At 48.4% G+C, this 17,240-nt stretch overlaps 1 protein-coding gene across 4 annotated transcripts in view; it reads right to left on the bottom strand.

Moving 5' to 3' along the window:
- Nucleotides 1–17,240, bottom strand: part of ssbp4 (single stranded DNA binding protein 4) — a 143,861-nt gene that overhangs the window by 39,135 nt on the left and 87,486 nt on the right. For all 4 annotated transcript variants that reach the window (XM_072594446.1, XM_072594445.1, XM_072594443.1 and 1 more), the window contains 2 exons: nt 7,881–7,955; nt 6,463–6,522 (listed from right to left, as the gene is read on the bottom strand). In XM_072594446.1, the coding sequence (XP_072450547.1) occupies nt 6,463–6,522; nt 7,881–7,955 (135 nt within the window). The remainder of the gene's footprint in view (nt 1–6,462; nt 6,523–7,880; nt 7,956–17,240) is intronic.

Below are 17,240 nucleotides of genomic sequence, written 5' to 3'. Positions count from 1 at the left end.
CCCACCCTGATAAACCCCACCCTGATAGAACCCACCCTGATAAACCCCACCCTGATAAACCCCTCCCTGATAAACCCCGCCCTGATAAACCCCACCCTGATAAACCCCACCCTGATAAACTCCACCCTGATAAACCCCACCCTGATAAATCCCGCCCTGATAAACCCCACTTTGATTAACTCCACCCTGATAAACCCCACCCTGATAAACCCCACCCTGATAAACTCCACCCTGATAAACTCCACCCTGATAAACCCCACTCTGATAAACTCCGCCCTGATAAACCCCACCCTGATAAACCCCATCCTGATAAATCCCACCCTGAGAAACCCCGCCCTGATAAATCCCGCCCTGATAAACCCCACTTTGATTAACTCCACCCTGATAAACCCCACTCTGATAAACCCCGCCCTGATAAACCCCACCTTGATAAACCCCACCCTGATAAACCCCACCCTGATAAACCCCGCACTGATAAACCTCACCCTGATAGACCCCGCCTTGATAAACCCCACCCTGATAAATCCAGCCCTGATAATCCCCACCCTGATAAACCCCACCCTGATAAACCCCACCCTGATAAACCCCACTTTGATTAACTCCACCCTGATAAACCCCGCTCTGATAAACCCCACCCTGATAAACCCTGCCCTGATAAACCCCACCCTGATAAACCCCACCCTGATAAACCCCACCCTGATAGACCCCGCCTTGATAAACCCCACCCTGATAAATCCAGCCCTGATAAACCCCACCCTGATATACCCCGCGCTGATAATCCCCACCTTGATAAACCCCGCCTGGATAAGCTCCGCCCTGATAAACCCCACCCTGATAGACCCCACCCTGGTAGACCCCACCCTGATAGACCCCACCCTGATAAACCCCGCACTGATAAACTCCACCCTGATAAACCCCAGCCTGATGAGCCCCACCCTGATAAACCCCACCCTGATAAACCCCACCCTGATAGACCCCACCCTGTAAAACCCCGCCCTGATAAACCCCACCCTAATAAACCCCACCCTGACAGAACCCACCCTGATAAACCCCACCCTGAAAAACCCCACTCTGATAAACCCCGCCCTGATAAACCCTGCCCTGATAAACCCTGCCCTGATAGACCCCGCCCTGATAGACCCCGCCCTGATAGACCCCACCCTGATAAACCCCACCCTGATAGACCCCACCCTGATAAACTCCACTCTGTTAAACCCCACCCTAATAAACCCCGCCCTGATAAACTCGACCCTGATAAATTCCACCCTGATAAACCCCACCCTGATAAACCCCGCCCTGATAATCCCCACCCTGATAAACCCCGCCTGGATAAGCTCCGCCCTGATAAACCCCGCTCTGGTAGACCCCCCCCGATAGACCCCACCCTGATAGACCCCGCCCTGATAAACCCCACCCTGATAAACCCCACCCTGATAAACCCCACCCTGAGAAGGCCCACCCTGATAGACCCCACCCTGTAAAACCTCGCCCTGATAAACCCCACCCTGATAAACCCCACCCTGATAGAACCCACCCTGACAGAACCCTCCCTGATAAACCCCACCCTGATAAACCCCACTCTGATAAACCCCGCCCTGATAAACCCCGCCCTGATAAACCCTGCCCTGATAAACACAGCCCTGATAGACCCCGCCCTGATAGACCCCACCCTGATAAACCCCACCCTGATAGACCCCACCCTGATAGTCCCCACCCTGATAAACCCTGCCCTGATAAACCCTGCCCTGATAGACACTGCCCTGATAGACACTGCCCTGATAGTCACTGCCCTGATAGACCCCACCCTGATACAGCCCACCCTGATAAACCCCACCCTGATAGACCCCATCCTGATAAACCCTACCCTGATAAACCCCGCCCTGATAAACCCTGCCCTGATAAACCCTGCCCTGATAGACACCGCCCTGATAGACCCCACCCTGACAGACCACACTCTGATAAGCCCCGCCCTGATACACCCCACCCTGATAAACCCCACCCTGATAGACCCCATCCTGATAAACCCCACCCTGATAAATCCAGCCCTGATAAACCCCACCCTGATATACCCCGCGCTGATAATCCCCACCCTGATAAACCCCGCCTGGATAAGCTCCGCCCTGATAAACCCCACCCTGATAGACCCCACCCTGGTAGACCACACCCTGATAGACCCCACCCTGATAAACCCCGCACTGATAAACTCCACCCTGATAAACCCCAGCCTGATAAGCCCCACCCTGATAAATCCCACCCTGATAAACCCCACCCTGATAGACCCCACCCTGTAAAACCCCGCCCTGATAAACCCCACCCTAATAAACCCCACCCTGACAGAACCCACCCTGATAAACCCCACCCTGATAAACCCCACTCTGATAAACCCCGCCCTGATAAACCCTGCCCTGATAAACCCCGCCCTGATAAACCCCGCCCTGATAGACCCCGCCCTGATAAACCCCGCCCTGATAAACCCTGCCCTGATAAACCCTGCCCTGATAGACCCCGCCCTGATAGACCCCGCCCTGATAGACCCCACCCTGATAAACCCCGCCCTGATAGACCCCGCCCTGATAGACCCCACCCTGATAAACTCCACTCTGTTAAACCCCACCCTAATAAACCCCGCTCTGATAAACCCCACCCTGATAAATTCCACCCTGATAAACCCCACCCTGATAAACCCCGCCCTGATAATCCCCACCCTGATAAACCCCGCCTGGATAAGCTCCGCCCTGATAAACCCCGCTCTGGTAGACCCCACCCTGATAGACCCCACCCTGATAGACCCCGCCCTGATAAACCCCGCACTGATAAACCCCACCCTGATAAACCCTACCCTGATAAGCCCCACCCTGATAAACCCCACCCTGATAGACCCCACCCTGTAAAACCTCGCACTGATAAACCCCACCCTGATAAACCCCACCCTGATAGAACCCACCCTGACAGAACCCTCCCTGATAAACCCCACCCTGATAAACCCCACTCTGATAAACCCCGCCCTGATAAACCCTGCCCTGATAAACACTGCCCTGATAGACCCTGCCCTGATAGACCCCACCCTGATAAACCCCACCCTGATAGACCCCACCCTGATACACCCCACCCTGATAAACCCCGCCCTGATAAACCCTGCCCTGATAAACCCTGCCCTGATAGACCCCACCCTGATAAACCCTGCCCTGATAGACACTGCCCTGATACACCCCACCCTGATAAACCCCACCCTGATAGACCCCATCCTGATAAACCCCACCCTGATAAACACCGCCCTGATAAACCCTGCCCTGATAAACCCTGCCCTGATAAACCCTGCCCTGATAGACCCCACCCTGACAGACCCCACTCTGATAAGCCCCGCCCTGATAAACCCCGCCCTGATAAACTCCACCCTGATAGACCCCACCCTGATAGACCCCACCCTGATAAACCCCACCCTGATAAACCCTACCTTGAAAAACCCCACCCTGATAAACCCCGCCCTGATAAACCCCTCCCTGATAGACCCCACCCTGATAAACCCCACCCTGATAGACCCCACCTTGATAAACCCCGCCCTGATAAACCCCACCCTGATAAGCCCCACCCCGATAAACCCCACCCTGATAAACCCCACCCTGATAAGCCCCACCCTGATAAACCCCACCCTGATAGACCCCACCTTGATAAACCCCGCCCTGATAAACCCCACCCTGATAAGCCCCACCCCGATAAACCCCACCCTGATAAACCCCACCCTGACAAGCCCCACCCTGATAAACCCCACCCTGATAGAACCCACCCTGATAAACCCCGCCCTGATAAACTCCACCCTAATAATCCCTACCCTGATAAACCCCACCTTGATAAACCCTGCCCTGATAAACCACAACCTGATAAACCCCGCCCTGATAAACCACAACCTGATAAACCCTGCCCTGATAAACCACAACCTGATAAACCCCACCCTGATAAACCCCACCTTGATAAACCCCACCCTGATAAACCCCGCCCTGATAAACCCCGCCCTGATAAACCCCGCCCTGATTAACCCCGCCCTGATAAACCCCACCTTGATAAACCCCGCCCTGATAAACTCCACCCTAATAAACCCTACCCTGATAAACCCCACCCTGATAAACCCCATCCTGATAAACCCCGCCCTGATAAACCCCACCTTGATAAACTCCACCCTAATAAACCCTACCCTGATAAACCCCATCCTGATAAACCCCACTCTCATAAACCCCGCCCTGATAAACCCCTCCCTGATAAACCCCGCCCTGATAAACCCCACCCTGATAAACCCCACCCTGATAAACTCCACCCTGATAAACCCCACCCTGATAAACCCCACCCTGATAAACCCCATCCTGATAAACCCCACCCTGATAAACCCCGCCCTGATAAACCCCACCCTGATAAACCCCACCCTGATAGACCCCGCCTTGATAAACTCCACCCTGATAAATCCAGCCCTGATAATCCCCACCCTGATAATCCCCACCCTGATAAACCCCGCCCTGATAATCCCCGCCCTGATAAACCCCACCCTGATAAACCCCACCCTGATAGACCCTGCCTTGATAAACCTCACCCTGATAAATCCAGCCCTGATAATCCCCACTCTGATAAGCCCCACCTTGATAAGCCCCGCCCTGATGAACCCCACTTTGATAAACCCCACCCTGATAAACCCCACTTTGATTAATTCCACCCTGATAAACCCCGCTCTGATAAACCCCACCCTGATAAACCCTGCCCTGATAAACCCCGCCCTGATAAACCCCACCCTGATAAACCCCACCCTGATAGACCCCGCCTTGATAAACCCCACACTGATAAATCCAGCCCTGATAATCCCCACCCTGATAATCCCCACCCTGATAAACCCCACTCTGATAAACCCCATCCTGATAAACCCCGCCCTGATTAACCCCGCCCTGATAAACCCCACCTTGATAAACCCCGCCCTGATAAACTCCACCCTAATAAACCCTACCCTGATAAACCCCATCCTGATAAACCCCACTCTCATAAACCCCGCCCTGATAAACCCCGCCCTGATAAACCCCGCCCTGATAAACCCCACCTTGATATACCCCGCCCTGATAAACCCCATCCTGATAAACCCCACTCTCATAAACCCCACCCTGATAGAACCCACCCTGATAAACCCCACCCTGATAAACCCCTCCCTGATAAACCCCGCCCTGATAAACCCCACCCTGATAGACCCCGCCTTGATAAACCCCACCCTGATAAATCCAGCCCTGATAATCCCCACTCTGATAAGCCCCACCTTGATAAGCCCCGCCCTGATAAACCCCACTTTGATAAACCCCACTGTGATAAACCCCACCTGATAAACCCCACCCTGATAAACCCCACCCTGATAGACCCCGCCTTGATAAACCCCACACTGATAAATCCAGCCCTGATAATCCCCACCCTGATAATCCCCACCCTGATAAACCCCACTCTGATAAACCCCATCCTGATAAACCCCGCCCTGATTAACCCCGCCCTGATAAACCCCACCTTGATAAACCCCGCCCTGATAAACTCCACCCTAATAAACCCTACCCTGATAAACCCCATCCTGATAAACCCCACTCTCATAAACCCCGCCCTGATAAACCCCGCCCTGATAAACCCCGCCCTGATAAACCCCACCTTGATATACCCCGCCCTGATAAACCCCATCCTGATAAACCCCACTCTCATAAACCCCACCCTGATAGAACCCACCCTGATAAACCCCACCCTGATAAACCCCTCCCTGATAAACCCCGCCCTGATAAACCCCACCCTGATAAACCCCACCTTGATAAACCCCACCCTGATAAACCCCACCCTGATAAACCCCGCCCTGATAAATCCAGCCCTGATAATCCCCACCCTGATAAACCCCACCCTGATAAACCCCACCCTGGTAAACCCCACTTTGATTAACTCCACCCTGATAAACCCCGCTCTGATAAACCCCACCCTGATAAACCCCGCCCTGATAAACCCCGCCCTGATAAACCCCACCCTGATAAACCCCACCCTGATAGACCCCGCCTTGATAAACCCCACCCTGATAAATCCAGCCCTGATAATCCCCACCCTGATAATCCCCACCCTGATAAACCCCGCCCTGATAATCCCCGCCCTGATAAACCCCACCCTGATAAACCCCACCCTGATAGACCCCGCCTTGATAAACCCCACCCTGATAAATCCAGCCCTGATAATCCCCACTCTGATAAGCCCCACCTTGATAAGCCCCGCCCTGATAAACCCCACTTTGATAAACCCCACTGTGATAAACCCCACCTGATAAACCCCACCCTGATAAACCCCACCTGATAAACCCCGCCTTGATAAACCCCACCCTGATAAACCTCACCCTGATAAACCCCACCCTGATAAACCCCACTATGCTGTTGGAAGATTCACTCTTCAGTTTGTTTGATTCTAACCCTCTGTATTTACCTGTGCTGACATTCGGAGGGCAGAGCGAGGGCCGCTCGGGTATCGAGGTGACATGAATGGCTAGTAGGGACAAAAAGAAAGCAATCACATTACAGTGCAGTACAGGCCCTTCAGCCCTCCAACACAGGCCTCAACCTCAAATCCAGGTACAGAGAGCCTCCCTGAAAACTGACAACTGCAGGACACAGCAAGGCAGACCCGCAGAGAGCTCAGGGCATTGATCTCGTACCCTCAATCAAATAACTACACTCACTCCCAACATCCCTTTCATCAAACACTCCCAGAACAGGGACAGCGCGGGGTTAGATACAGAGTAAAGCTGCCTCTACACTGTCCCCCATCGAACACTCCCAGGACAGGGACAGCATGGAGTTAGATACAGAGTAAAGCTTCCTCTACACTGTCCCCCCATCAAACACTCCCAGGACAGGGACAGCATGGGGCAGATACAGAGTAAAGCTCCCTCTACACTGTCCCCCCATCAAACACTCCCAGCATAGGGACAGCGCAGGGATAGATACAGAGTAAGATTCTCTCTACATTGTGTTGATTGGACTCTGATTATACAACTCATCTATTAAAGATGTCAAAAGCTGTAAAATGGATCATAATTCACTGGCCTTGGCTCCTGGTAACCTGCCTTCAAACTTTCAACTTCCCCAGTCTCCATCTAACCTGCTTTCTCAGGAGAAAAATCCCACATTTCCAAATCCAACCCTGGGAGGATCTGACCAGGGTGCACGTGGAGAGGATATTACCTCATGGTGGGGCATTTAGAACTGGGGACACTATTTAAAAATCAGAGGATGTCCGTCTAAGACAAAGAATGAGAAATTATTATCTCAGGATCATGAGTCTTTAGAATGCACTTTCTCAAAAGGTGAGGAAGCAGATTGAGTGAATATTTTGAAGGTAAATAGAGATTTTTACTAAGCAGGGCAGGGGTGAAAGGTTATCCGGCTAGATAATATTGTGGAGTAACAAGACTCTTACTGAATGGTATAGCAGCAGGTCCAAAGGGCTGAGTGACCTTCTCCTAACTCATGTTTGTCTGTGCACTCCCTGGTCTACGTGAGGCTGCCGTTCCGGAATGGTCTGTGCCTGGACTTTCAGGTTTTGCATCTTGTTCAGGAGCCCCCACCATCCTGTCCCACCCTCATCAGAGGCAACTTTGTCTCTCCATTGTCCACAGACACCCTGAGTCTGGTGAGTAACGGCCTGGAATTACCCCCACGAGCCCCTCTGCACTCCCCCCCCAACCCACTAAGCCTCTGGACCTCATGGTCCATCACTCTCCCCCCGTGAGCTGACCACCCCCCATTTATCGCACCATCCTGAGGGTCTGCCCTGTGCCTTGCCCAGCCCCCTCCCCATTGGGAATGGGTGCCCTTTGCCTCGCAATGTTGCTCTGCACTTACCTGAGTATGGGGGCCCATGCTGGGGTTGTGTGGGGGGGGCTGCATGTGGGCAGGTGGCTGTGATCCAGGGGGCCCCTAAAACAGAAAAGAAACAAAAATGATGAGTAGACAGACATTCAAATGCTCCTCACTGTGCAGAATGATGGCTGGAGAGTGAGAGACTGGGGCTGAGTGAATCAGGTTTTCAAAGAGCTAGTATATTCACAATGGGCTGAACGGACTGGCTCAGTACAAGGAGAATCTCAGCCACAACAGGGGACTACACAGCCCGAAGTGGCCTCAGCTCCCCAGGGTCGGCAGGTCAACAGCAGTTTCAATATCATCACTTCACCAAATCCCAAGACCACAGTCTTGAGTACCCAACCCCTGACCCTTGACCCCTGACCCCAGTCCTGGTGGAACGTGCCTGCATGTGAAGCCAGGAATCCAGCCTGAATCTGTGGAACTGAATGTTAGTGCACACCCAGGAGAGAGAGCAGGACACTGTCAGCTATGACAGCAGCATTCGACCGAACAGCATCAGAAAGTGGCTTGCTACCTGAAAGAAAGGGACACGAGAGACCCTGCAGTTCCCAGAAAGTGGCCAAGTCAGTGCAAAAGTTCCAGGAATTTCAAACGGAAATTCTGTCCAGAACAAATGTACTTTCTGTGATACTTTGAGGAGTTCTAACAAAAGTTACTTTCTCAAACATGACGTATATCTGGTTTATATGCCATTTCACATTTGTGACAACACATTGTTTGGAAATGTCATGGAGACATAATCGATGGAAACATTCAAGAGGGGCCTTTGCTGATTATCTGGGTAAGAATCGTTATGGGGCGGGGGTTGGGGGGGGGTGGGGGTTGGGGGGGTGGGGTGGGGGGGAGGCAGTAGATTGGCACAAGGTGATGATGTTCATTGGAAATGCTGAATAGCCTCTTTCTGTGGTCACAACGCGGAGGTCGAACCCCTCTGTTAATTAAAACCAAACACCCAGAAAAGCTTGCCTTGCCTCGTATATCTGATAAAATGTGAGTAAAATCTGATTTCCACTATTTAAAGAAAAATAACAATTTTTTACCTCTAATAGTGAACACTAAACTTTTCACAAATCCTAGCCCCCTTTTTGTTAACTGCTTATTAGCTGACCACAACTCGATAAAAATGCTGTTCCAAAAACACATTTATTAAACATTACATTAACTTAATCTCAAGTCCACACAGTCTCTGCCTTCTCCACTGTCTTCAATCTTCCGTATGATCTCCCTGGGTCATCTTCTTTCTTTTTACTGCCAAATATGTTTCACATGAAAGATACCTTTGATAGAGAGTGTTTTCTAATTTCAGAACAAACAAAGAGAACAAAGAATAAAAGAACAAAGAAAGTTTACCGCCCAGGAACAGGCCCTTCAGCCCTCCAAGCCTGAGCTGATCTAAATGTACTGTCTAAACCTGTTGGTCAATTCCTAAGCATCTGTATCCCTCTGCTCCCCACCTACTCATGCATCTGTCTAGATGCATCTTAAATGAATCTCCCGTGCCTGCCTCTACCACCTCTGCTGGCAACGCATTCCAAATGCCCACCACCCTCTGTGTGAAGTACTTGCCGCGTGTATCCCCCTTAAACTTTTCACCTCTCACCTTGAAAGTGTGACCTCTCGTTATTGAATCCCTCACCCTGGGAAAAAGCTTATCTCTATCTACCCTGTCTATACCCTTCATGATTTTGTAAATCTCAATCAGGTCCCCCCTCAATCTCCTTTTTTCTAATGAAAATAAGCCTAACCTACTCAACCTATCTTCATATCTAGCACCTTCCATACCAGGCAACATCCACGTAAACCTTCTCTGCACCCTCTCCAAAGCGTCCACATCCTTTTGGTAATGTGGCAACCAGAACTGTACACAGTATTCTAAATCCAGTCGAACCAATGTCTTGTATAATGTTAACATGACTTGTCAGCTCTTATACTCAATACCCCGTCCAATGAAGGCAGGCATACTATATGCCTTCTTGACCACTCTATCCACCTGTGCAGCAACCTTCAGGGTACAATGGACCTGAACTCCCAAATCTCTCTGCTCATCAACTTTTCCCAAGGCTCTTCCGTTCACTGTATAATTTGCTTGAGAATTAAACTTACCAAAATGCATCACCTCACATTTATCTGGATTGAACTCCATCTGCCACTTTTCCGCCCAACTCTCCAGTCTATCTATATCCTCCTGTATTCTCTGACAGTCCCTTATGCTTTCTGCTACTCCACCAATCTTCATGTCATCTGCAAACTTGCTGATCATACCAACAGTGCCCACTTCCAGATCATTTATGTATATCACAAACAACAGTGGCCCCAGTACCGACCCCTGTGGAACACCACTATCTACTGTTGCTCAACCAGTTCTTTATCCACTGAGCTAGAATACCCTGCACACCATGTGGCTTCACTTTCTCTATTAGTCTACAATGGGGAACCTTATCAAACGCCTTACTAAAGTCAATGTATATGACATCAACAACCCTTCCTTCATCTATCAACTTGATCACTTCATCACTTGGCCATTTCTTTGAGAGCAGGATATCAGATGGTCAGTTAGCTCTCTGGCTCTACAGCAATTGCTCAGTTCATCGATGGCAATTGCTCTCTAACCAATTTTCAAAATGCCTGTGTTTTTTAAACCCCCCAGCATCATATCGTCTCATTGGTCTGATGTTTTCAAAACAATAAATTTAAACTCGATTGGGTTTTAGTTTCCGGGGCATAATTTAAACTAATTGGTCAAATTCAAATTATTGTCAAACAGCAACCAAAACTCAGGTATCCATTTAACAGCCATTTGCTACAGGTGTCTATTTTGAAACAGCTCACCTCCCAGCCTTTCCATTTGGGCAGCTGAGCCTGGACTTTAACTTAACTTTAATATTCAGCAAACACTCTCCATTGTAAAGCGAACAGACATCCTTTCCACTTTGTAGCACTGTGATTGCATGAAATGAGTGAGTACCAGCTTCTAGCAGAACCTCACCTTAGAAAAACTAGTGCAACGCTGAGCTGAATTTACAATATCTCCCACAAATGGGAACCAGGGGCAGGGTTTAACATGTGTATTATCATCAGGAACAGCTAACAGGATGGGGTGAGTTTTCAGAATCAGAGAAAACATATGAGTGATGTGATGTTTGATCTTTGGACAATGCAAGGAATTGACAAAGAGGTGACCAAGGGGGAGTCCAAAGCGAGGATGAGTGACTGTTAAATCCAATCTGGAATGTAGGAGAAATCATTTTGCCCAGAAAGTGGGGAGAATGGGGATCTCACTCTCACAGGGAGTGGCCGAGATTGATACACTGTGTCCCTGATTCATGAACATTCAACTCACAATCACTTGTACTTATGAATGTGATCTCATATGAGGGTTTAATTTTAAAGATGTGACCAATGAATGTTTGGCACCTCCAAATCCTGCATTTATGAACTACTATATTGTACTAGAACATTCAACATAGAAGAGAGCAGCACAGAACAGGCCCTTCAGCTGTTGATGTTATGATCTAATCTAAGCCCATCCCCCTACACTATCCCATCATCATCCATGTGTTTATCCAAGGATTGTTTAAATCTCCCTAATGTGGCTGAGTTAACTACTACATTGGCAGGTAGGGCATTCCACGCCCTTACCACTCTCTGAGTAAAGAACCTGCCTCCAACATCTGTCTTAAATCTATCACCCTCAGTTTGTAGTTATGCCCCCTCATACAAGCCGGCATCATCATCCTAGGAAAAAGACTCTCACTGTCTACCCTATCTAATCCTCTGATCATCTTATATGTCTCTATTAAGTTGCCTCTTAGCCGCCTTCTTTCCAATGAGAACAGACCCAAGTCCCTCAGCCTTTCCTCATAAGACCTTCCCTCCCGACCAGGCAACATCCTGGTAAATCTCCTCTGCACATTTTCCAATGTTTCCACATCTTTCCTGTAATGGGGCGACCAGAACTGTACATAATACAGTGAGACATGACCTGGCCTTGACTACCTCTAATCACACTGTTTCTTGCTAGATGATTATACATCCTATCTCTCATAATCCTTTCCAAAACTTTTCCTACAACAGAAGTAAGGCTGACTGGTCTATAACTACCTGGGTCATCTCTTCTGCCCTTCTTGAACAAGGGCACATTTGCAATCCTCTAGTCCTCAGGTACTAAACCTGTTGACAATGACGATTCAAAGATCAAGGCCAAAGGCTCCACCATATCCTCTCTAACTTCCCTAGAATCCTCGGATAAATCCCATCCAGCCCAGGGGACTTGTTTACTTTCACTCCTTCTAGAATTGATAACACTTCCTCCTTACTAACCTCAATCCTTTCTAGTCTAATATCCTATATCTCATTCTTCTCCTCTACAATACTCTCCTGTTCCTGAGTGAAAACTTACACACTCCTCAACTTGCTGCCATCCATGTCCTTGTCCAGTAGTCGCTTCAATGTCCCTAATGTCTCTGACTCTACTACCACCACAGGCAGTGCATTCCACGCACCCATCGCTCTCAGCGGAAAGAACCTACCTCTGACATCTCCTCTAAACCTTCCTCCAACCACTTTAAAATTATGACCCCTCATGACAGCCATTTCTGCCTGGGGAAAAGTCTCTGGCTATTTACTCTATCTATGCCTCTCATTACCACAGACAGACAGACAGACAGACACACACACACACACACACACACAAAGACACTCTCTCATACACTCACACATACACTCCCACACACACCCTCTCACAGACACTCATAGCCGCCCCCCCCACACCCACGTGCACACGTACACATATATAAGTTTGTGGGGTGAATTTATACTTGCAGAATTACATGTTACTTTGCTCAAAAACTGCACGAATCCATGTAAGGTTCTGTAAATCCGTTTTTGAGATTAGAATCAGTCTGACCATTATGGCACAGACAACCTCACAGGGCGTTAACACCTTTAATACCTTATCTGGGCCGACATGACACCAGTTGTTAAAGTGCACTTGAGAATGTAACTTTTTAAAAAGTTTTGTGATTTACATTTAAGAACTGATACCAACATGGTCATTCAAAAAGATGAGAGACTTAAACAATCCAGGTCATTTTCAATATATAATTTCAGTTACATCACACTGGAAACGTTTGCTATAAATTCTGTATCTTACAATCTTATTCTCCACAATCACCTGTTGAAGGAGCAGCGCTTCGAAAGCTAGTGCTTCCAAATAAACCTGTTGGATTATATCCTGGTGTAGGGGGATTTTTAATTTTGTCCACCCCAGTCCAACTCCAGCACCTCCACATTGTGCCTCTCATTATCTTATACATCTCTATCAAGTCACCTCTCTTCTTCCTTCTCTCCTGTGTGAAAAGCCTGAGCTCACTCAACCGCTCTTCATAAGACATGCCCTCCAATCCAGGCAGCATCCTGGTAAATCTCCTCTGTCCCCTCTCCAAAGCATCCACATCCTTCCTATAATGAGGCAACTAGAATTGGACACAATATTCCAAGTGTGGTCTAACCAGGGTTTTATAGAGCTGCAGCAAAACCTCGCCACTCTTAAACGCAGTCCCCCTGTTAATGAAAGCCAACACACCATTCACCTTCTTAACAACACTATCAATTTGGGCGGCAACTTTGAGGGATCTATGTACACGGACCCCAAGATCCCCCTGTTCCTCCACACTGCCAAGAATCCTGTCTTTAATCCTATATTCAGCATTCAAATTCGACCTTCCAAATGAATCACTTGGCATTTGTCCAGGTTGAATTCTATCTGCCACTTCTCAGCCCAGCTCTGCATCCTGTCAATGTCTGGTTGTAGCCTGTAACATCCCTCGACACTATCTACAACACCACTGACCTTTGTGTCATCGGCAAACTCACTAACCCACCCTTCCACTTCTGCATCCAAGTCATTTATAAAAACTACAAAAAGCAGAGGCCTGAGAACAGATCCCTGTGGGACACCACTCACCCACTGACCCTCCAGGCGGAATACTTCCATCTGCGGAGTGAATTCACAGTTGGGTGGCTGCCTGAACGTTTAAGGGGGAGTCTCTATAAACTCCAAGGAGAAAGGGGTGGGGGGATGGGGAACATGAGATAGTAATGACAATGGGGGGGGGAGGTGAAAATGGGGATGGGGAAGAGTTAGGAATGGGGTGGGGAGAGGTGAGATAGTAATGACAAAGGGGGAGGGAACTGAGAAAGGGGTGGGGGAGGTGAGAAAGGGGGTGGGGGAGTGAGAAGTGGGGGAGGTGAGATAAAGGAATTGGGGGAGATGAGAAAGGGGGTGTGGGGAGAGGTTCATATTAGCGATTCCCGGGTAACAGGCAACGACCGAGTAAGGCATAACAGAAGAAATAAGGGGAGCAGTCAGGAAGATCTGATGATAGCCATTGGGAGATTTTAAAAGACATGTTGACGGAAAAGTCAGATGGGTGAAGTTACCCGAGATGAGGAATTTGTCCAACATTTTCAGGACAGTTGCTTGGAGCAGCATGTTCCAGAGCTGACCAGGGAGCGGTCAAGAATTAATAAAACAGGGAATAAGGAGATGGGAGGTGAGTTGAACAAATATTTTGCACTGGTTTTCCCCCTTAGAGGATACAGTAATATCCCAGAAGCAGCAACACACCAGGGTATGGGAGGGTGGGAGGTCAGGAAAATCACAAGCACCAGAGAAGTGGTACTGAGACAATTGTTGGAGCTATGGACTGACAGCGCCCTGACCCTGATGGATTCATCCTAGAACTTAAAAAGTGGCTTGTAAAATAGTTGGTGAATTGGTTTTAATTTTCTAAACTCACTTGATCTGATAGTCCCATTAGATTGAGAGATAGAAAATGTAACCTCCTTTATTCAAAAAGGGAGGATACAGAATGCAAGAAATTATAGATTGGTTAGATTAACATCTGTCACGGGGAAAGTTATTATTAAAGTCCTGGCACTTGGATAAGCTTGAGGTAATCAGACAGAGTTAACGTAGTTTTGTAAAAGGGAAATCAGAATTGATCAATCTGTTGGAAGTCTTTAAGGAAGCAAAGTGTGCTGCAGATAAAGGGGAACCAAAAGATAGACTGCATCTAGATCTCCAGAAAACATTTAATAAAGTTGTCATTTCAAATATGAAAAATAAAAGCTCCTGGTGTAGGAGGGTTACGTATTGGCATGGAAAAAAAGATTGGCTGGCTATAAGAAAGCAGGGAATAGGAATAAATGGGTCTATTTCATGTGGTCAAGTTGTAATGGGTGGTGTATCACAGAGGTCAGTGCTGTGACCTCAACTATTTACAGTTATAAAAATGACTTAGGTGAGAGGACTGAAGGTATCATTGCCAAATCTGCTGATGACACTGAGAAGGGTAAGAAATTGTCTTCCATTCAGTTTAATTTCTTGACTTGGAGCGGCACGGTGACTCAGTGGTTAGCACTGCTGCCTCACAGCACCAGGGTCCCAGGTTCAATTCCAACCTTGGGTGACTGTCTGTGTGGACTTTGGACATTCTCCCTGTGTCTATGTGGGTTTCCTCCCACAGTCCAAAGATGTGCAGGCCAGGTGAATTGGCCATGCTAAATTGCTCATAGTATTGGGTGCATTAGTCAGAGGGAAATGGGTCTGGGTGGGTTACTCTTTGGAGGGTCGGTGTGGACTGGTTGGGCCAAAGGACCTGTTTCCACATTGTAGGGAATCTAATCTAAATTAAATGACAAAGTGGCCACACAGAGGTTATAAAACAAATGGTGAGAGGTTGCAAAGCTCTGAGACTCAGAGGGATCAGAATCAGAGGGATCAGAATCAGAGGGATCGGAATCAGAGGGATCAGAATCAGAGGGATCGGAATCAGAGGGATCGGAATCAGAGGGATCTGAATCAGAGGGATCGGAATCAGAGGGATCGGAATCAGAGGGATCGGAATCAGAGTGATCGGAATCAGAGGGATCTGAATCAGAGGGATCAGAATCAGAGGGATCTGAATCAGAGGGATCAGAATCAGAGGGATCTGAATCAGAGGGATCAGAATCAGAGGGATCAGAATCAGAGGGATCTGAATCAGAGTGATCGGAATCAGAGGGATCTGAATCAGAGGGATCAGAATCAGAGGGATCTGAATCAGAGGGATCAGAATCAGAGGGATCTGAATCAGAGGGATCGGAATCAGAGGGATCTGAATCAGAGGGATCAGAATCAGAGGGATCAGAATCAGAGGGATCTGAATCAGAGGGATCAGAATCAGAGGGATCAGAATCAGAGGGATCTGAATCAGAGGGATCGGAATCAGAGGGATCGGAATCAGAGGGATCGGAATCAGAGGGATCGGAATCAGAGTGATCGGAATCAGAGGGATCTGAATCAGAGGGATCGGAATCAGAGGGATCGGAATCAGAGGGATCTGAATCAGAGGGATCAGAATCAGAGGGATCTGAATCAGAGGGATCAGAATCAGAGGGATCTGAATCAGAGGGATCAGAATCAGAGGGATCAGAATCAGAGGGATCAGAATCAGAGGGATCAGAATCAGAGGGATCAGAATCAGAGGGATCTGAATCAGAGGGATCAGAATCAGAGGGATCAGAATCAGAGGGATCTGAATCAGAGGGATCAGAATCAGAGGGATCTGAATCAGAGGGATCTGAATCAGAGGGATCTGAATCAGAGGGATCTGAATCTCTTGCACCCATCACAGTGGGTTAGAAACATAGAAAATAGAAGCAGGGGTAAACCATTCGGCCATTCAAGCCTGCTCCACCATTCATTATGACCATGGCTGATCCTTTGATCCCATTAGCTCCAAGCACTATATCCAAATCCTTCTTGAAGTCATTCAATGTTTTTGGCCTCGATCACTTTCTGTGGCTCCCCATTCTCTGGATGAATATCATCCGAACCAATTTAACCTCTTCTCATAAGGCACTCTTGCCAACTGAAGAATCAATCATAAACTTGCACTGCAGACCCTCAAGAGCAAAAATGCCCTTCCTCAAATATGGAGACCAAAACTGCACACACAGTACTCTCGGTGTGGTCTCACCAAGGTCCTGTATAATTGCAGCGAGACATTCATGCTCCAGAACTTGAATCCTCTCACTATGAAGGCCAACATCCCATTGGCCTCTTCTCTACCTGCTGCATCTGCACCTTTACTAGGAAGGATGTTATTAAACTGGAGAGGTTGTAAACGAAATTTACAAGGATGTTACCCAGACTGGACGGTTTGAGTTAAAAGGAAGGGTTGGATAGGCTGGATCTTTTTTTTGCCACTGGAGTGTCAGATGCTGACCTTACAGAAGTTTAGAAAATCATGAGGACATAGATAAGGTGAAGACCAAAGATCTTTTTCCCTG

Source organism: Chiloscyllium punctatum, chromosome 24 (assembly GCF_047496795.1).
Source record: "Chiloscyllium punctatum isolate Juve2018m chromosome 24, sChiPun1.3, whole genome shotgun sequence".
Classification (NCBI taxonomy): domain Eukaryota; kingdom Metazoa; phylum Chordata; class Chondrichthyes; order Orectolobiformes; family Hemiscylliidae; genus Chiloscyllium; species Chiloscyllium punctatum.
This window is presented reverse-complemented; position numbering and strand designations above follow the sequence as displayed.